Source organism: Aquarana catesbeiana, linkage group LG08 (genome assembly GCF_042186555.1).
Source record: "Aquarana catesbeiana isolate 2022-GZ linkage group LG08, ASM4218655v1, whole genome shotgun sequence".
NCBI classification, from domain to species: Eukaryota; Metazoa; Chordata; class Amphibia; order Anura; family Ranidae; genus Aquarana; species Aquarana catesbeiana.
In genome coordinates this window covers 280,436,662-280,458,798 of record NC_133331.1, presented here as the reverse complement: position 1 = coordinate 280,458,798, position 22,137 = coordinate 280,436,662, and the positions used below count along the sequence as shown (strand labels likewise).

The following is a 22,137-nucleotide window of genomic DNA, read 5'->3' as shown; positions in this document are numbered from 1 at the left end:
GGGAGGGGGGGGGGGGGGGGGGGCAGTAGGCACTGTGGTGGGGGGCAGTTAGGTACCTATGGGGCCACTAGGGAGCCCAATAGGAGGCTCCTTTCTGTTTTTAGGTACCTCAAGTTATCCTGCCCGAGGTTTGTAGCTACCAGCTCTCCGCCGTGCGCTCATCCGCATCCTGTGCCTATTTATAGAGCGGTCGTGAAGTGATTCCATTAAATTACCTCTGACTTTGCAGAGTTGCGATCGGACTACGCCGCACTTCTTCCCTTTTATTCACAAAACTTTGTTCTTCAGGCTGGAGGAGGATGACGTGGCCTTTGAGTGTGAAGGATGGACCTGCTAATGGGAGAGGGGATATCTGAGAAAAATATCGAAAGATATTGGTGAAGAATCCTGTAAAGGAAGCAAAGAGTCCTAAAAGAAGACAAGAAGGTCCATTGTATTCCCCACCCCAGCGGCCCCTGTGGCCTGCCTCAGGTTCTTCAGTTTTTGACTCTCCCGGGAGTGTCAGACATCTGTTGTCCCAGCCGTACCCCACGGTTTCGTCCTGCAACCTGGGTCACTACAGGTCTCCACATAGAGGCCGGAGGATGGAACTAAACTACGCGGAGGGGACACAGACATCAAATACCAAAGAGATTGACAGAAGCTGTATAGAGGGAATTAGAATAGGAAAGTAGTGGTGATGGCGCCAAGCTTAGGGTAGCAAACTTGCACCAATAACCATATCAAACCGTAAACCATATAAAAATTCTTTAAGAAAAGTTCCTATAATGAGCAAGAGTACCACTATGAGGAGATGTTGCTGGAGAAAAATCTAAAGGAGACCAGATGGAAGGAAACCAAACAATTCCCCAGCACAAACGCAACTGTTAGATGGAACTAGTCTGTAATTCATCTTACACTGGCTCTATAAAACACTTGTGTCGGTGCTGGGGACAATTTAAAGCAGTGCTCCACCCTAAAAGGCAAGCTCCGCTTATGTAAATCCCCCCCCCCTCGCTGCCACAGTTGCTTCCCTTCAGGGGGGAGCAGTTACCTTGTTTTGACAGGTACCCACTCCCACTTCCGGCTGACTTTGCCGTGGCAAAGCCCCCCTCCACCTTCCCCCGTCGCCAGGCCATTCACAAAGCACAGCGCGCTTCGTGCATGCGCAGTAGAGAACCGGCTGTGAAGCCGCAAGGCTTTACTGCTGGTTTCCCTTACCCGAGATGGTGGCGGCAGCACCCGATAACCGATTGAAAAATTGGCTCTGGTGAAGACACCGCTGGATTCATGGACAGTTAAATGTCCTAATATTAAAAGTCAGCAGCTACAGTATTTGTAGCTGCTGACTTAATATTTTCTGAAAGAGCCTGGAGCTCCGTTTTAAAGGCTGATGTAGGGGGTAGGAGACATGGGCTGATGGAGAGCAGGTGGTAGTCATGGGCTGATGAAAATGAGGGGGGAAGGTTGGGTTTGTAGGAGACATGGGACATTGACTGATGGAGGGGAGCTAAAGTCATGCAATGAAGATAAGGGGCGTGGTTAGGAGACATGGTTTGATGGAAAGGGGGGAGGGTATGTGAGCACAACCACAGTTCAAGGCCCACAGGACTTTAATGAGTCACATCCCAAAAGTGTAAAATATATAAGAAAATATATTAATCCAAAACCAGAATATTACATGCATTAAAAACCTACTGTCATATAGGTTTACCAACAGTGAAGTGCATACATGTATAGCATTAAGAAAGTCCGAATTAAAAACCTTGCATCAACATAGATGATATGTGCTTATTTTCTCTACGTGTTTCGAGAGAAAAAAACATGCTTCCTCAGGAGAGGTACAGAAGGATATCTGGAGAGAAATGCAAAGGGATTAGAAAGACCAAAAAAAAGGGAACAGAAACATAAACCCCCCCCCCCATGACCTCACATTCCGGACTTACGCTTGTTTGATAGTTGCAGGAAACTTCCACATATGTATGGTAATGTAACAGGTAAGTAAATAAACAAACAAAGCAGGTCTTTCAAATGTATTCAAAATGGCAAGCTGGACAGAGTCACCCAGCGGTCCACGGAGTTCACCCTGGGGGTGGAGGGGGGGGACACAGACGCTTTGGTGACAAGCCCCCCAAGAGACACCAAGGGCACAGTTGGAGATAAGCACAGTCCTCAAACTAGGGAATAACCTGATGAGCCTAAAACACTGGAGGGTATGTGAGGTAGGAGACACAGGCTCATGGAGCAGAGGTAGGAGTCATGCTCTGATATAGGAGACCTAGGCTGATGGAAGGAAGGTAAGAGTCTTGGGCTGGTGAAAGGGGAGGGGTTAGGTAGCACTCATGGGCTGATAGAGGGAAGGTGAGAGTTGTGGGCTTATGAAGGTGGGGGGCTCTGGGTTTGTAGGGGATGTGCACTGATGGAGGGGAGGTGGAATTCATGAACTGAGGAAGAGGTGGATGGGTAGAAGACATGGGCTGATGGAAAGGTGGGGAGGGTAGGAGTCTTGGGCTGAGGAAGGTGAGGTAGGATACACAGGCTCATGGAGCAGAGGTTGGAGTCGTGAGCTGATGACATTGGGGGAGGGAGGATATAGGAGACATGGGCTGATGGAGGATAGGTGGGAGTCATGGACTGATGGGGGGGGGGGGGGGGGGGGGTTGAAGGAGACATGGACTGATTGAGGGTGAGGTAGAGTTCATGAACTGAAGAAGAGGGGGGGTGGGTAGGAGAGATGGGCTGATGGAAGGAGGGGAGGGAGGGTTCGATTCACAGGCTGATGAAGGCGAGGTATAGGACACAGGGTCACAAAGCAGAGGTTGGTATCACGCACGGATGAGGGAAAAGGGGGAGAGGATATAAGAGAGCTGATTGGGGGGGGGGGGGTGTAGTATTCACAGGCTCATAGAGTGGGTTATGAGTCATGGGCTGATGAAGAAGGTGGTGGGTAGGTGACCTGGGCTGATGGAAGGGAGCTGGGAGTCACAAGCTACTGGAGAGGGGATAGGAGTCACGGGCTGGTGGAGGGGGGGTTGGGTATGAGGTATGGGCTGATAGAGGGGATATAGGAGCTGTGGACTGATAAAGGGGGTTGGGTAGGAGCCATGAACTGGTGAAGAGGGTTGGGTAGGAGCCATGGACTGATGAAGGGGGTTGGGTAGGAGCCATGGACTGATGAAGGGGGTTGGGTAGGAGCCATGGACTGATGAAGGGGGTTGGGTAGGAGCCATGGACTGATGAAGGGGGTTGGGTAGGAGCCATGGACTGATGAAGGGGGTTGGGTAGGAGCCATGGACTGATGAAGGGGGTTGGGTAGGAGCCATGGGCTGATGAAGGGGCTTGGGTAGACGCCAATTGGCTAAATGAGGTTGGGTAGGAGCCATGGGCTGAAAGAGGGGAGGTAGGAGCCATGAGCTAATGATGGGGGTTGGTTAGGAGCCATAGACTAATGGGGGAGAGGTAGGACCCATGGGCCGATGAAGGGGGTTGGGTAGGAGTTACGAGATGGTGGAGGGAAGTTACGGGCTGAGAAAGTGAGTATAAAGCTCTACAATTGTAGGGACATCTTCTTTTTGGATTTTTTTTTTTTTTTTTAGCTACCCTGACAAGGTCACATTAAAAAAGGAAAACCATGTCTCACAGAGTATAAATCCATATTAGATTCATGTACGTCTTTTGAGTCGTGCTCCTCAAATGTAATGGGTAAAGTTCCAATTCTGGTAATTAGTTTTGAAAGATTGTGGGTGAAAATTTGTTTTAGAAAGCTCAGAATCTCAATTACCCGAGAAACATATATATTTTACTGAAGTTAAGAAACTTGTCAAACTGACCTTTTAATAAATAGCCCATTTAGTGCTTTCAGGAGCAAGTGCACAATGCTGGGCCACATGGATTGTGGAGGCGGGTTCCATCAGCATGGAGAAACACCAGTACTGATAGGGATGGTTTATTACACCTAGAAAAAGAGTGTCAGTGTTGGTCATATGGATAATAAGAGTGCCGCTCAAATAAATTGTCCATTCAATAAATATAAATAGGAGATGAGATCACCAGTGGATAGTCAAACGCCTAGGGTAAAATCAGAGGTGACTATAATCCCTTCACCATATATGGATGGCCCCTCACCTGCAATCTTCGACCTGAAACAGGTCACACAGCATAAAAACCATACACAAGGTAAGCTGAAACAGGCGATAATTACTTCTCATAAAGTGCTCCCAGTCTCATCAGATGGCATGGATGGAATATGTAAATAAAGCATAGACAATATAGTGCTCTCCGCATATACTTTAATGTTAAAATAAGAATGAAAGTAGTGCACTCACAAATCCGAGCACTCAGAACCGAGTGCTGGCTGGATGGCGTGTGATCGTATACAGGCTGACAGCCGCGGGTGACAGCCTGTATAGATCACACGCCATCCAGCCGCCACTCGGTTCTGAGTGCTCGGATTTGTGAGTGCACTACTTTCATTCTTATTTTAACATTAAAGTATATGCGGAGAGCACTATATTGTCTATGCTTTATTTACATATTCCATCCATGCCATCTGATGAGACTGGGAGCACTTTATGAGAAGTAATTATCGCCTGTTTCAGCTTACCTTGTGTATGGTTTTTATGCTGTGTGACCTGTTTCAGGTCGAAGATTGCAGGTGAGGGGCCATCCATATATGGTGAAGGGATTATAGTCACCTCTGATTTTACCCTAGGCGTTTGATTATCCACTGGTGATCTCATCTCCTATTTATATTTATTGAATGGACAATTTATTTGCACAGCACTCTTATTATCCATATGTCATTTGAGGTTTTTTGTTGAATTTGCCTTTGTGCTTGCTTGCATTTATTTTATATTGTTTATGTGTCAGCGCTGAGTTGGTTTTTTATTATTATTATTTAGTGTTGGTCATAGCCAGGTCCAAGTGTTCAAGGAATTGTTGGAGGAGAAACTGGGAACTTGCCCCTGAGCTTAGTCTACATTGTTTTAAGTTTCTACTACCATCCATGTGCCTCAATTTCCTATGTACCCAGCGAGCTACACTAGCTGAGTTGCTTTGCTATTGCTTGGATTAATTGGCTGAGTTACTATGATCTAGTGCTGGTACCAGGGCGTCTAAGGGTGTGCTACAGATCCAGCAAAAGAACAGGAGTTGGCAGAGTCTGTATAGCTATTGAGCTCAAGATATCATCTACCGTTAACTGGACACATCTCATGATGGAATGTTCTACTAGCTGTAAAAAAGACATGTTTCTTATACATTATGGCTTCCAGATGTTTGTATTGAGATTCATGTTTGCCTGTCATGAAGAAGAAGAGAGGAGAAGCTCTTTAACTGGAGCCCATTGGGAAAAGGTTTTGTGTAACGTCTCTTTTCTAGAAGATAGCTGGCACTACAATGGTTTGGTAGATACTCTTAACTTTTGAGGAACTTATAATATGGGGGGTTCTTAAATTTCACTAAATAAAAAGTCACTAATGAAGTCCCACAGAAATAATATATATAATAGTAGTGCTCTTCAAAAAAATAAAAATAAAGCGTTTTTGCGTGCATCCACATACTTTCAAAGTCTGTAATATCGTACCACCTTCCAATATTATATTGTTTACATGAAGACCTCCACTCAAACTGTTGGAAATGTGCTCACCCTTTGAAATAGACGTCTAGATCAGTGGTCTCCATACTGTGGCCATGGGGGTTGGATGCATCCCCTTGCTTGCCTTTATTCGGCCCTTGGGGCACTTTTTCTTTCACAAATACAAGACACTATTCCTCTCACTGACACAATGGGGTAATATTCCTGCTACTGGCATCAACAATGGGACACTATTTCTCCCATTGACGCCAATGATAGGGCCCTATTCCTCAAACTGACACCAGCAACGGGGCACTATTTCTCCCAGTGATGCCAATGATGGTGCACTATTCCTCAAACTTACACCAACAATGGGACACAATTTATCCCATTGATGCCAATGATGGGGCACTATTCTTCAAACTGACACCAACAATGGGGTACTATTCCTCCCACTAATGCTAATGATGGGGCACTATTCCTCAGACTGACACCAACAATGAGGTACTATTCCTCCCACTGATGCAAATGATGTGGCACTCTTCCTCACACTAAAACCAATGATGGGGCACTATTAATCCCACTGACACCAACAATGGGGCACTATTCCTCCCTCTAATACCAAAGAGGCATTGTTTTCGCCCACTGATGCCAGGACAATTTCTACTCCCAATGGCCACAGTCTGGCCACCCTAAAGTCTGTTTAGAAAAGTTTGGAGACCCCTTGTCTAGATTATAGGAGGTAGGATACCGCTTTATGCATATAAATATATCCAAACCAATACTGTTCACCAAAGGTCCAGAACCCTCAACTGTTGGGTTGGTGGTACCGACCCAATTTGTATATAAAATGCAAGTCTTGACTCTGGGTTAGTGATTGCATATGTTCTTGACACCCCACAGTAGACTGTAGTCGCCTTAGTAGCCTAAGAAGTGGTGCTTCTCTTGGATTGCGTGATAGAGAGAGGGGGTGGGGGAAGGTGTGCCATGTAGCAAAGTTGATGGTTGCATGTCGCACCCATTCCAGGTTTGAGGGTGTCTGGGGTGCACCAGGTCACTGTGACAAGTGATTGGATTGTGCAAGCAAATTAGAGTACATGCTTTTGTATAATAATGCTAATGTAGAGTTTTTTCTAGTAAGATGGAAGAGTAGTGACCTGCTGATCAAGTGGTGTGCAACATTAACAGTATATCTCCTTCCCAGAGCTCTAGATCCATGATTCCAAAGGAAAGTACTTATCTCAAATTTCCACTGGTTCTGTTGACATGGAGCCAGATGGGGTTCTTGGCTCTGTTTTTGCCTCTCTTAGCAAGCTTTGCTTCTGAAGTGTAGCTGAGTTTATTTAATACATTTTCTTGTGTTGTCTTTAGAGTATGTCGACATAGTAGACTCTGTTTTGGCCGATGCAAGCCCAGCCTATACCAAGTGGTAGGGTTTAATTGCTGTGATGACCTTCAGATTTCCCAAAAAACACAATACATATTCAGAAGCAACTGTTTGTTTGTCTTCTTACTTTTCTCTTTCAGTTTCTCTTCCTCTGTTTGTTTTTTTTCCCACGGCCTCCATTTCTTTCTACCTTTTTTTTTGCTTATAGATCTTATGCTAGCCATACAGTAGGCACTTTTGCTGGGTGGGTTGCAAATTAGCTTTCAACCACGATCCAATGATGGAAGTGGGGTGAAAATCGATCAAAGCCACCTCAATGTCACAGGATAGGTTTTTTTTTTTTTTGTTGTTTTTTTAGTAGAATTCTTTTGTGAATTTATATAAGGTTTTGGGGATATATTGTTAAGATTGTTTGAAAAGCTTACCTTTGCTCCTTAGCTTTGAAATGCTTTGGTCAAATGTTTTCAAACATTAACTTACTTGGAGGGTGTGCCAAGTTAGACATCTACATACGTGGCGGTGTGTGGTCAAGGATACTTTTGCCTCAGCTCCGGTGGAGACCCATTTCCTACGGTGCCCTCAATTGTCAATTGTGGCGGTGTGTGGTCAAGTATACTTTTGCCTCAGCTCCGGTGGAGACCCATTTCCTACGGTGCCCTCAATTGTCAATAGTGGCGGTGTGTGGTCAAGGATACTTTTGCCTCAGCTCCAGTGGAGACCCATTTCCTATGGTGCCCTCAATTGTCAATATTTTACCTTTCAGTACCAGTCCTTTTATAGGTAAGAATGTTTGGGGAAGTTATGTTTCTCCCTCTTCCCCCCTTTTTGCCTCTGTGCTATCTTGGCTGACCCCCCTGTATTCATTTGTCTTCCTATAGATATTTTAACTCTGGAATTGCTCCTGATGAGTGGATATAATTCCACAAAACGCGTAGAGCACTTACATGCTACCACTTGCAAGCTCATGTCTGAATTCTCCCCATATTTTGTATCCTATCTACAACACTTTATTTCTTAATCAATTTAAAATCTATGGTATTTTTTAAAAAATGTATACCTCATGCCAATATGCCTATTACCCATAGACTTTGTTGTAACGAATGTGTGTGTGTGTATATATATATATATATATATATATATATATATATGAAATACACGTTATTTAACCAGTACTGTTATTGTATACCTCATGCCAATATATCCATTACCCATGGATTATGTTGTAATATATGTGTGTGTGTGTGTGTGTGTGTGTGTGTGTGTGTGTGTATGTATATGTATATGTATATATATATATATATATACAAGATATTTAAATTTTTTATATTTGCTACAGTTTTTATCCCCAATCTTGTATTTAGATAAAGAACTATCAGACATGTCCTTGCATATCTATTTTTCAGTTATGCTTCAATTAAAGTCCCACCTAGCTCTATTATACACAGTATTAGGGATGGAGGCGGATGAATCTACACATTCATCGCCTCATTTAAAGTCCCAAATTCCCCTCCCTCTCTCTTCGTTCTATGTTTTAAGGGATGGAAGCATTTTTCTGCAGTAGCATCCATTTTATTCTTTAGTTTTAATGACATCGTTGGGATTCAGCCTGTACCCTAGCTACCATTTTGTTTATTTTATCTTTCCCTATTGATTTGGCCTCCGTGGTTGTCTCCTCCTCCGGAGCTGCAATGTGCTTTGGGGCCCTCCCTCCTCCCCTCGCCTTGGGGCGCGGCGTCGTGGGCGGGTCCCCCTGCACATCGACACCACGCCTCACTCTCCGAGCGCATGACGTCACTCTGTGGCGCCGTGCATCGGCGTGCTGACTTTCCATCTGCATTTTCCACGAGGGAGGTTTGAGCCAACTGCCGCACGCTATTGGCTGTTTGGTCGCTTGTGCCGCATCCCCTCTGACTCTGCAGCGTGATGTTGGCAGTACCCTGCGGCCATCCACTGCCATAGCAGTACACGCCTGTCTAGCTTTTCCCTGCACTTTTGAGTTCTTATTCACCTTGGTTGCCATTACTTACCTCCAGTCAGATAATTTTAGGTTGCTTTACTTGTATTTGCTTTTGTTTTTTCTTTTTTCTTTCTTCACCTTCTACACTGGTCCTAATTTCTACTATCATGACCTTATCACGTACACTTGGCTTAGCCTTATGGCTTCCTCTATTCACTGATCTTATTCCTTTACTCTACACTCCTAGGCTGTACTTCATTGATCTGCCTTTATGCAGACATGTCTACATACTTACATCATACACATTATATTCTTACACAGTTGTCCTCTGGAACACGCCATACATATTACCTTGGAGTTTACAGTCCCCTATATGTGTTACCCTCAAGCTGCTGTGGCGGTGTGTGGTCAAGGATACTTTTGCCTCAGCTCCAGTGGAGACCCATTTCCTACGGTGCCCTCAATTGTCAATATTTTACCTTTCAGTACCAGTCCTTTTATAGGTAAGAATGTTTGGGGAAGTTATGTTTCTCCCTCTCCCCCCCCCTTTTTTGCCTCTGTGCTATCTTGGCTGACCCCCCTGTATTCATTTGTCTTCCTATAGATATTTTAACTCTGGAATTGCTCCTGATGAGTGGATATAATTCCACAAAACGCATAGAGCACTTACATGTAACCACTTGCAAGCTCATGTCTGAATTCTCCCTGGATTTTGTATCCTATCTACAACACTTTATTTCTTAATCAATTTAAGATCCATGGTATTTTTTCAAAAATGTATACCTCATGCCAATATGCCTATTACCCATAGACTTTGTTGTAACAAATGTGTGTGTGTGTGTGTGTGTGTATATGTATGTGTATGTATATATATATATATATATATATATATATATATATATATATATATATATATATATATATATATATATATATATATATATATATATATATATATATATATATATATATATATATGAAATACAAGTTATTTAACCAGTACTGTTATTGTATACCTCATGCTAATATATCCACATTACCCATGGATTATGTTGTAATATATGTGTGTATATATATGAAATACAAGATATTTAACTACTATTGTTATTAATTTTTTATATTTGCTACAGTTTTTATCCCCAATCTTGTATTTAGATAAAGAACTATCAGACATGTCCTTGCATATCTACTTTGCAGTTATGCTTCAATTAAAGTCCCACCTAGCTCTATTATATATAGACATCTACATGGGTCTATATTTATGTTTGCCTCTTCTTCCAGGTTGTTGTCTTAGCAGTTCAGCCAAGGCAGCTCCGAAATGGAGAAAAGCAGGAGTTGCATGACTGAAAGGATTTTGGACCTCACCCTGGAGATCATCTACCTGCTAATTGGAGAGGTAAGGAGGATTCTGGGCATTCACATGACATCACTAATCTCTAATAATAATACTGTAAAGTGGAAGTCCAGGTTCTACCTAACTAAGCCTAAAACTGCTCCCACCCCCCTTCTAACACCTATTCTAACTACCCTGTTGAAGGAAGATGCTTATACTTGCCTATTCTTTGGGCGTGCCAGTCCAGGGACTTGATTGACTCCCAGCAGTGGCTTCAGGGTAGAGGAGAGACAGCTGACAACGTATGGCCCATAATAAGTCTATGGGTGACATCACTGCTCAGGCATTCTGGCCGTTGTTAGCGATCCCCTCTTCTCTCCTATGAAGCCAGCCGATGGGGAGATCACGTGACCAGACCAGAGCGCCCTGATAATAAGTAGGTATACACAGCTTTCGGCTTAGGTAGAGCCCAGATTTCCACTTTAATAAAACACAGACTTGACCAGAGAGGTGAGGAGGATTCTGGGAGGGTCATGTGACATTTATCTCTATTAATAAAACAGACCTGGCCAGAGAGGTGAGGAGGATTCTTAGAACTTCCAGTAACAAGAAGCTACATTCATTTACAATAGAATGAACATTATTTTCTGTGTGTAGTGATATTTATATTTATGTCTAAAATACAGGAATGCATTATAGCGAAGAAGATATCTGGTGATCAAGTGATGCCCAACAGACCTCTCAGTGTGTCACAAAAATGTAGCAGAAAACAGAGCCCAAAGATGGAACCTCCAACTCACTCACTAATATCTGAGATAAACGATAAGAGGATTCTAGCAGTCACTCAGAAGATCATTGAGCTGCTGACAGGAGAGGTGAGCTGTGGCGGGAATTCTGGGACATTATCCAGTAACAGACAAGGGATGTGTCTGGATGGTGACTGTATCATTGTGTGTGTCAGGTTCCTATAAGGTGTCAGGATGTCACTGTCTATTTCTCCATTGAGGAGTGGGAGTATATAGAAGGACACAAGGATCTCTACAAGGACATCATGATGGAGAACCGGCCGTCCCTCACATCACCGGGTAAGAGGAGACGCATTTCTTGTAAAGGAGAGAAGAGTATTTATTGAGGATTCATCTAGATCAGTGTTTCTCAACTCCAGTCCTCAAGGCGCCCCAACAGGTCATGCTTTCAGGATTTCCATTATTTTGCACAGGTGATTTGATCAGTTTCACTGCCTTAGTAATTGCCACAGCTGTTTCATCTGAGGGAAATCCTGAAAACATGACCTGTTGGGGCGCCTTGAGGACTGGAATTGAGAAACACTGATCTAGATGCACACATCCTCTGATATCAAGACATAGAAACAATGTATTCAGTCAGTGTGTGTGTTTCCTACAGATGGATCCAGTAACAGAAATCCCCCAGAGAGATGTCCCCGTCCTCTGTATTCCCGGGACTCCACACAGGAACATCAGGAGATCCCTCAGGAGGCTCAGGTAAGGGCAACTAAGAGTCATTGCAGGTGTGGTATTGGTTTATCCATAGGCCCAGTGGACCCTGATTAATAACTGTTATGTATTACTCAGGGCGATTGTGTCTCTAATTTGAAACCCACACAGACAGAAGAGGAAATGTGTGTAAATGCTGTTGTGCAGCATAAGGAGAAGCAGATTCCTACAGATGGATCCAACAGCAATAAACCACAACAGCAATGTCTTAATCCTTTTATTTCATGGAATTGTGCACAGAAAGATCACAAGGTCTCCTATGAAGATCAGGTAAAGAAAAACAAGAGTTTTTATAGATCGTGGTTGATTTACTAAAACTGCTGCAGTGCATAGTAACCAATCAGCTTCTAACTTCAATACCGGGAACTTTCATCCCCTTCCTGCCCAGGCCAATTTTTCGGCTTTCATCGCTGTCACACTTTGAATGACAATTGTACGGTCATGAAATTCTTATCTTTTTTTTTTTTACACAAATGGAGCTTTCTTTTGGTGGTATTAAATCACCACTATTTTTTTTTTTTTTGTTTTGTGTTAAATAAATGAAAAAAGATAGAATATTTAAAAAAAAACATGTTTTTCTTAGTTTGTTATACAATTTTGCAAATAAATAATCGTTCAATCGAACATCTGATTGCCTCTCTGGGGATCAGGACGGAGTTTTTTCCCTGCTGTAGTAAATTGGATCATGCTTTGCTGGGGTTTTTCACTTTCAACTGTGGGTATATGGGATTGTAAGTGGTGTGTGTGTGTGTGTGTGTGTGTGTGTGTGTGTTTGTTGTTTTTTTTGTTTTTTTTTTTGGTTGAACTAGATGGACTTGTGTCTTTTTCTAACCTGACTAACTATGTAACTATGTTCTTCAAAAAATTAGGCCAAAGTGTATTCTGCTACATTTCTTAGTAACACTGCACTACTGTGGGAAAGTGATCAGGATTTTTTTTACACATTATGGTTGCTTATACAGTGAATTTCACTGATCTAAGCAACCATTTTTACTGAATGAAACAGATTCAGTCAATGTGTATGATTGGGATTAGCTGTGATTGGCCACAGCTAATCGTATGGTACAGATGGGCTGCGATCGGCCCTGTACCATGTAATAACTGTGACCAATCACAGCTAGCAACACAATTTTATACAATGGATGGCATGAAAGGGAGCCATCCATTGTTTACAATTGTGATGTGATTGGTCACAGTGATCGCAGGGTACCAACAGTGGGCCAGTACACTGATCAGTAATTGGCTGTGTCCGGTGGTCACAGCCAGTGACAGATCGTGCTGCAACGCAGCCCATTCCAGAAGGGCGTCATATGACATCTTTGACAAAAAAAAACCTTGTAAGCACTCTCCAGTTTTAGTAAATCATCCCCACTGTATAATTCATGTTCTACCTAAAGGCCTAACAAACCAGCGGTCCTTTTTGTTTTGTTTCTGCCATTAAGCGTGACTGTCGGTTGAAAGATAAAGCTGTAAACACAGAAAGAGCAGAAGACAAATTTTTGAGGATTGATGTAAAGAAGGAGCGTGAATGTTGGTTAAATGTTGAAACTGAAGTCAAAGAGAAAGAAGAAAACAAGATTTTGAGCATTGATGTGCAGAAAAAGCAGCATGAACATCAGCCCTATTATCAAGATAAAGCCACAGAGCGGGTACAAAACAAATTTTTGAGGATTGATCTACAGAAGGAGCCTGAATGTCAGTCATACAATAAAGCTGAAATCAAAGAGAAAGAAGGTAACAAGATTTCGAGGATTGATGTGCAGAATGAGAAGCGTGATCATCATATGAATATTAAACCTAAAGCCAGAGAGAGGCTACAAGACAAATTTTTGAAGTTCGATGTACAGAAGGAGCGTGAATGTCAGTCAAACTTTAACGCTAAAGTCAAAAGAAAAGAAGAAAACAAGAGTTTGAGGATTGATTGGCAGAAAGAGAAGCATGAACGTCAGTTGAATGTTAAAGCGGAAGTCACACCGAGCACACAAGACAAATTCCTGAGGATCGATGTACAGAAGGATTGTGACTGTCAGTCGAATATTAAAGCCGAAGTCAAAGAAAAAGAAGAAAGCAAGACTTTAAGGATTGATATGCAGAAAGAGAAGCCCGAACATCAGTTGATTGTTAAAGCGGAAGCCACAGAGCGAGTACAAGACAAATATTTAAAGATTGATGTACAGAAGGATCGTGACTGTCAGTTGAATGCTAAGGCCGAACTCAAGGAAAAAGAAGAAAACAAGATTTTGAGGATTGATCTGCAGAAAGAGAAGCATGAACATCAGTTGAGCATGAAAGGTGAAGCCACGGAGCGAGTAGAAGACAAATTTTTGAGGGTGGAAATGCAGAGGAAGCGTCAGCATGAGCATCAGTTGAACTTTAAAGCTGACATCGCAGAGAGACAAGATAACAAGTTTTTGAGGACTGATGTGCAGAAGGAGTGGGAAGTTCCCTTACAAAGATCCGTTATTAGAAATACACCAAAGAGATGTCCCAGTCCTCTTGATTACTGGGATTCCACACAGGAACATCAAAAGGTCCTCCAGGATGAAAAGGTAGATAACATTTTGTTCAGTACGCCATTATGACTTGTACATGGGCCTAGTAAACCCTAGCTCATAATTGTTTTCTAACATTCAGGGCAAACATTTACTTAATATTAAAGTTGAAGTGACGGAGAGTGACGATGAGATGTATTTGTGGAGAGACCCGATGTGTAAAGAAGAGGACGTTTCCACAGATGGATCCAACAACAGAAACACACCGGAGAGATGTCGAAGTCCTCTTTATTCCTGGGATTCTCCACTGGAAAATCACAAGAACTTTTCAAAATATCAGGTAGGTAAAATGGCATTGGTAGCAGTGTAGCTCTTGTGTCCATTTCAAGCCCAAAAATTGGACAAAATGCTTATTGTTTTTTTTGCAGGAAGAAAGGTCTTCTCAGTATCAAGCTGGAGGTAGAGGAGCACCAGAGAAGATGTATGGTATGGAACAGCCTAAAGAGGGAATTCCTTCGGAGATTGGCTCGGGTGAGTGACCGATACACCAGATGGTCAGAAGTTTTTGAACTACTGACAATTGGGCCTATATGAGCTTGTTGAACTTCCATTATAAAACCATGAGCATTAAGAGTCCCCCCTCTATTCTCCCAAGCTCTACGACTATAATGGTGTCACTGTCAGAGGGCAGGCTCAGAGACCAGTAGCTATAGTAGTAGAGAGGCTACCACCGACCAGCAGGGTAGGGACACAAGCAGGTCACCCTGGCGGATGCTGTGGGCTCAACCAAGGTGCAGAGTCTAAACACTAACTGGTGTTCACTGGAGCTCCTGATTGTGGTGATGTGTTTTTGCCCATGTTAGTACCAGGTCACAGTCCTCAGGATCACCCCACCAGGAGGCGAGCAAGCCGGGGGCCCTTAGCACATATAGCAGGTAGTGACTAAGCAGAAGTGTAGTCTGTAAACAAGCCATATGTCAGTAATGCCCCGTACACACGGTCGGATTTTCCGACGGAAAATGTTCGATGAGAGCTTTTTATCAGAAATTCCGACCGTGTGTAGGCTTCATCGGACATTTTCCATCGGAATTTCCGTTGCATAAAATTTGAGATCTGGTTCTCAAATTTTCCGACAACAAAATCCGTTGTTGGAAATTCCGATCGTGTGTACACAATTCCGACACACAAAGTTCCACGCATGCTCAGAATCAAGCAGAAGAGCAGCACTGGCTATTAAACTTCATTTTTCTCGGCTCGTTGTACGTGTTGTATGTCACCGCGTTCTTGACGTTCGCAATTTCCGACCAACTTTGTGTGACATTGTGTATGCAAGACAAATTTGAGCCAACATCCGTCGGAAAAAATCCATGGATTTTGTTGTCAGAATGTCCGATCAATGTCCGATCGTGTGTACGCGGCATTACAGGTGATTGCAGGTTAGGATCAAGCAGAAGCTTAGTCGAGGAAAAAGCCGAAGTTCAGTAATGAGTGGTGGCGGGGAATACGGACTGCAGCAGGAGTGACAAAAGCAAGATATTAGCTGTAGAGAGCTCAATAATCTAGCAAACGGGTAGTGCAGAGACATGGCTTAAATCAGGAAGTTCATGGGAGGAGCAGAGGGTTAAAAAGTGCAAGAGAAACCACGTTCAAGGCAGGACCATTCAATGAATTGTCCAAGGAACTTCCCAGCATCCCAGGAGTCTCAGCAAAAAGACATTGCCAGACAGACAGTATCTCTAGAGGAGCTGTCCTAGGAAAAAAGGTGTGTTAGGACTACTAAACGCCTCTCCCTCTTCTCATCTCTATTACATGGGAGGAGTGATGATTTTGTAAGGCTATAATTTGATTTATATTTTTTGGTTTAAAGTAAAAAAAAGAGGTTATACGTTGTGCAATGATAATGCTTACCTACTCTTCTCTTATGTCGATGTCAGATTTTCCTTCCTTCAGGTGCCTCCTTAGCATGCCGGGTGCTAAAGAGGCAGCTGAGGGAAGAGCCCTCTTAGTTGTTACCGGAACATGTGTCCCCAATGGAAGATGTCATGCGACACTTCCTATTAGCTGTCCAGCAGCAAGGTTCTCTCATGAGTCTGCAGCTATGACATCAGCAGCAAAGATATTTCGTGGGGACTGGCCAGAGCTGAATTAGCCATCCCCTACACCCACAAATGGCGCTAGCAAATGTCCCAGACCGGGGACATAGGCGAGTATATCTTTCTTTACAAGGTAAAGAGAAAAAAAAAACACATGCAGGATGGGTTAGAGTGGGGTTTTAAGAAAGTGGGGTTAATTTTTTTACCCAAAGATGGGCTTTACCATTTTGCCGCCCCCCCAGCAGTACATTTAATGCTGACAGGTGACAGCCCCAGGCAATGCGACGTACCCGTATGTCATGGTGTACTTCCTGGTTTAGTGGCGCACATGCGCGTGCCCCCTGCTGACCTGTGCTGTAATTGGACACAGCACAAGTTTGTCAGCAGCAATCATTTTGTCTGTATACCTGCTGATCAGCTGTGGCCAATCCCAGCACAGAGATCTGCACATTTCTGAGTCAGGCTGTGTGCTTCCAAAGATGCACACAGTGCTGGTAAGCCACTCCCCCGCTCCCTCCCTTTGACAATTTGACTGGCATCAGTAGGAGCCTGTGAGACCCGGAAGTGAGAGAAGCAGTGCTTCAGCCAAAACAGTGCTGAAGCGGCGACAGGGGCCAGGTAAGTGTACGGAGATATGGGGGGGGTTGCAGGATAGGTAGTGGAGTGTTTTTTTTTTTTTTTCCATTAAAGTGATTGTAAACCCTTCCATATAAAAAGTATTCATACCCCTTAAAATTTTTCACATTTTGTCATATTACAACCAAAAATGTAAATGTATTTTATTGGGATTTTATGTGATCTACCAACACAAAGTGGCACATAATTGTGAAGTGGAAGGAAAATGAGAAATGGTTTTCAAATTCTTTTACAAATAAATATGTGAAAAGTGTGGCGTGCATTTGTATTCAGCCCCCTTTACTCTGATACCCCTAACTAAAATCTAGTGGAACCAATTGCCTTCAGACGTCACATAATTAGTAAATAGAGTTCACCTGTGTGTAATTTAATCTCAGCATAAATACAGCTGTTCTGTGAAGCCCTCAGGGGTATGTTAGAGAACCTTAGTGAACAAACAGCAACATGAAGGCCAAGGAACGCACCAGACAGGTCAGGGATAAAGTTGTGGAAAAGTTTAAAGCAGGGTTAGGTTATAAAAAAAAAAAAAAATATCCCAAGCTTTGAACATCTCATGGAGCACTGTTCAATCCATCATCGGGAAATGGAAAGGGTATGGCACAACTGCAAACCTACCAAGACATGGCCGTCCACCTAAACTGACAGGCCGGACAAGGAGAGCATTCATCAGAGAAGCAGCCAAAAGGCCCATGGTAACTCTGGAGGAGCTACAGAGATCCACAGCTCAGCTCGGGAGGATCTGTCTAAAGGACAACTATTAATTGTGCACTCCACAAATCTGCCCTTTATGGAAGAGTGGCAAGAAGAAAGACATTGTTGAAAGAAAGCCATAAGACATCCCATTTTCAGTTTGCAAAAAGCCATGTGACAGACACAGCAAACATGTGGAAGAAGGTGCTCTGGTCAGATGAGACCAAAATTAAACTTTTTAGCCTAAAAGCAAAACGGGGTGTTTGGCGGAAAACTAACACTGCACATCACCCTGAACACACCATCCCCACCGTGAAACGTGTTGGCAGCATCATGTTGTGGGGTTGATTTTCTTCAGCAGGGACAGGGAAGCTGGTCAGAGTTGATAGGAAGATGGATGGAGCCAAAAACAGGGCAATCTTAGAAGAAAACCTTAGAGTCTGCAATAGACTTGAGACTGGGGCGGAGGTTCACCTTCCAGCAGGATAACAACCCTAAACATACAGCCAGAGCTACAATGGAATGGTTAGATCAATGATTCTCAACTCCTGTCCTCAGGACCCACTAACAGGCCAGATTTTAAGTATTATGTTGAGGAGATGCAGACTAGAATACTGTAATCACTGAGCAGCAAATTATATCACCTGTGATGTATTTCAGTTATCTTGCAAACCTGGCCTGTTAGTGGGTCCTGAGGACAGGAGTTGAGAACCACTGGTTTAGATCAAAGCATATTCATGTGTTAGAATGGCCCAGTCAAAGTCCAGACCTAAATCCAATTGAGAATCTGTGGCAAGATTTAAAAAATTGCTGTTCAGGCGCGCTCGCCATCCAGTCTGACAGAGCTTAAGCTATTTTGCAAAGACGAATGGGCAAAACTGTCCCTCTCTAGATGTGCAAAGCTGATAGAGACATCCCCAAAAAGACTTGCAGCTGTAATTGCACGCCACACTTTTCGTATATTTATTTGTAAAAAAAAAATTGAAAACCATTTATCATTTTCCTTCCACTTCACAATTATGTGCCACTTTGTGTTGGTCTATCACATAAAATCCCAATAAAATATTACAAAATTTACATTTTGGGTTGTAACATGACAAAATGTGGAAAATTTCAAAGGGTATGAATACTTTTTCAAGGCATTGTACCCAGTGAAGTAAAGGGCCTCGGGTGATAGAGATGAAACAAATCCTCCTACATAAGTTGCATCTGTTTATATGTAGTCTTCTCTTCCCTACAGCAGTTCAAAGGACATCATTTTTTAAGCTTGTCTGAGAGTTCAGAAAAAAGGGGGCATAGAGCTGAAGTTACACTCTGCAGACCTCAGTGAGGAGATCTCTGAGAGCTGACTGGAATGAAGGAAACAACCACTTCTCGCAGCACAGAGGGACAGAGCTGAGGCTGTTAATCATCCTGAGCTTTCCCCCATTTTTCTCTTGGTGTTAGGAAAACTTTTCAGAACTGATTCATGCTGAAAGCAGAAATGACACTTAGTGCTCTGGATTGAGACAAGTACACACTATAGAGGGATATGTTTTGTTCATATTTCATGTCTGAGGTTTACACCCACTTCAAGGTAAAAAAAAAACCTTTACACTTTAGGACCACTTTAACCATTTCCTATTATATCCAAAATAAAAATAACAATTTTTGGCTTTGTGTTCCTGTTTAACCCTCAATGTCTTATTTTCTGCAGATGGAAGATACAAGGGGGACAATATGGATAAATGTCCCATGATCTTTCCAGACAGTGAAATGGAAGATGATGTCACAAGAGATTCTTTAGAAGAAACGGGCATTGATGCAAATCTCTATTCAATACCTCACGGTGTGGGTCAATCATCTGGTCCCTCTACCCTTGCAGGGAGCTTCCTCGGTCATTTACCTCCAGTCTCCAATCGTACATATCGAAGAAGGGGTGAAACGTTTATGTGCTTTGAGTGCGGTGAATGTTTCACGGCCAAAGCAAAACTTTTCAAACACCAGCGAGATCACATAGTGGACAAACCACATTCCTGCCCCGATTGCGGGAAATGCTTTGTTGAAAAGTCGCACCTTGTCAATCACCAGAGGAGTCACTCGGTGGAAAAGCCCTATTCTTGTTCCATATGCGGAAAATGTTTTGGAGAAAAGGGGCATCTGGCCAATCACGAGAAGAGCCACGCCAATGAGAAGGAGTTTTTCTGCTACGAGTGTGGCAAATGTTTTACTCAGAGGGGACACTTCAACAGACACCAAAGACTTCATACAGGGGAGAAGCCATATCCATGCCCTGAATGCGGGAAGTGTTTTCCACATCGAGAATATCTCATTAGGCACCAGAGGGTTCATGCAGGGCAGAAGCCGTTTCCATGCGCGGAGTGTGGGAAATGTTTCACTGACAAGTACGATCTTGCCAAACATGAGAGAATTCACAGCGGCCATCGGCCATACTCATGCCCTGAGTGTGGAAGAGGCTTTACGCAAAAATCAAACCTGGCTAGGCATGTTAGAGTCCATGCGGACTACAATCGTATTCACGTTCTGACTGTTGAAAACGGCTCACTAGGAGAGCCTCCCTCATCTACTATCTCCGTCCCCACAAAAGACGAGACGTTCCTGTATCAGGATATGACTTCTGAGTAAGAGTACGTTCACTTTATCTGTTCCTTCTATATCTGAAGGGGAAAGAAAACTCAGCACTATGTAGGTTGCCCCTTTTTTTTTTTTTTTTCTTCCCTTTGAACATTATTACAATGCAGCATTGACATTGCTGTCCCTCTTACTTACATTGTGTCCATTAGAAATCAGGTGATCATTTTCATGCCCTCTTTCAAGCTTAAAAGTTTTTCCTCCAAAATCGTGCTGGGAATCTGGTGGGCTCAATCACCTGGGAGTTGGTTACATTATACAGACAGAATTATGTGGAAACCCCACTAAAGGATTGAGTTCCAGTGTTTCCATTTAAGGGTACTATAATGCTACAGAAATTTCTAACAGTTTGGAGAAGCCCCCTTTCTGTTCCGACATCACTGTGCCCCCTTTGTACAAAGCCAGCTCCATAAAGATATGGTTTGACCATGGTGCCAGATTATGAATGCCGCTCAAACTGGAGAAGCCAAACTCCTGCAGTCACCAGGGAGAAAGGTGCAGGGTGCCAAAGGTGCTCACCTGAAGCAATGCATGCATAAAATCAAAGAAACACTGCACTCCCATCCAGCCAACCTACTGTAGACTTGAAAACTACCTCAGCCCATGAGTTCCTGCCAAAGTCACACCCCCCTGACGTGTTTCAGTAGTCCCGCTATGACTACCCTATAATTAAGTCTAGTGGGCGGGGCAAAACATGTCAGGGGGCGTGGTTTTGGCAGAGACTCATGTGCTGAGGCTGTTTTGAAGTCTACGCTAAGTTGGCTAGACGGAATGCGGCGCTTCCTTGATTTTTAAACATGGTTTGGCCAATTTGCTGTAGAGGAACTTGAGTGGCCTGAATAGAGCTCTGGCCTCAACCCTACACATTTAGATTGAAATGGAATGCTGACTGTAAGCCAGATTTGTTTTTTGTACCCAACCTCATAAATGCTTTTTCAACAGAATGGGTACAGATTTCGATAGACACGTTCTAAACTTTGTGGAAAGCCTTCGCAGAAGGGTGAAGACTGTTAAAGGCAGGGCAATGCTATAATAAATGCAATGGTTTTGGAATGCGGGGCAACTCTATAATAAATGCAGTGTTTTTGGAATACCGTGTCCAATGAGCTTACATAGGTTTAATGGTCACTTGCTCACAAACATTGGCCACATAGTGTATAACTTGTGGAGACCCAAAAAATGAGTTTTCCCGTTACTGACTCTTTTTACAGACAGCTTTGAGCTTTGGGGTGTCCTCACCCATTGTTCATTGGCTTCGATCTATGATATGTTCATTTTTTAGCACTAGTTGTGTTATTTCTTTTAGCATGAGGCTATTGCCACTGAAAATAAAGTGAATGTTCCTCCAAGTTTACATCAAAGTACCCCAACACTGAAGTTCTCCCCCCACAAAAACTTTAAGGTAACCTGTCATGGACAAAGCATGGGTTCACTTTCAAGGTGATTATACAAAGTACATTCTCCTTTAGATTTAACATCAACTGTGTAGTACAAGGGCCTGTCTGATTGGATACAGATTGAAAGTATTGTTAGGTACAGTGTATCCTCATAATGTTTTGGTAACGCTAAAAGAAATTGTACAGTCTTATCATATAGTACAGGAGTCTCCAAACTTTCTAAACAAAGGGCCAGTTTACTGTCCTTTAGACTTTAGGGTGGCCAGTGGGATTAGAAAACACCCCATCATTGGTTTTATTGGTGACCATTGTTGTCAGTGAGAGGAATAGCACCCCATCATTGGAGTCTGTGGGAGGAATAGTGCCCCATTGTTATCAGTTGGAATAATAGTTCCCCATTGTTGGTGGGAGGAATGGTACCCCATCATTGGTGTCTGTGGGAGGAATAGTGCC

The 22,137-nt window shown here is 43.1% G+C and overlaps 1 protein-coding gene across 1 annotated transcript in view; it reads left to right on the top strand.

Moving 5' to 3' along the window:
- Positions 1-479: 479 nt before the first annotated feature.
- LOC141106754 (uncharacterized) overlaps positions 480-22,137 on the top strand; it is a 227,636-nt gene continuing 205,978 nt past the window's right edge. The window contains exons 1-10 of the mRNA XM_073597681.1: positions 480-1,976; positions 10,180-10,294; positions 10,918-11,106; positions 11,193-11,316; positions 11,636-11,733; positions 11,824-12,015; positions 13,188-14,294; positions 14,380-14,577; positions 14,666-14,768; positions 19,353-20,277. Of these exons, the coding sequence (XP_073453782.1) occupies positions 10,217-10,294; positions 10,918-11,106; positions 11,193-11,316; positions 11,636-11,733; positions 11,824-12,015; positions 13,188-14,294; positions 14,380-14,577; positions 14,666-14,768; positions 19,353-20,277 (3,014 nt within the window). The 5' untranslated portion in view covers positions 480-1,976; positions 10,180-10,216. The remainder of the gene's footprint in view (positions 1,977-10,179; positions 10,295-10,917; positions 11,107-11,192; positions 11,317-11,635; positions 11,734-11,823; positions 12,016-13,187; positions 14,295-14,379; positions 14,578-14,665; positions 14,769-19,352; positions 20,278-22,137) is intronic.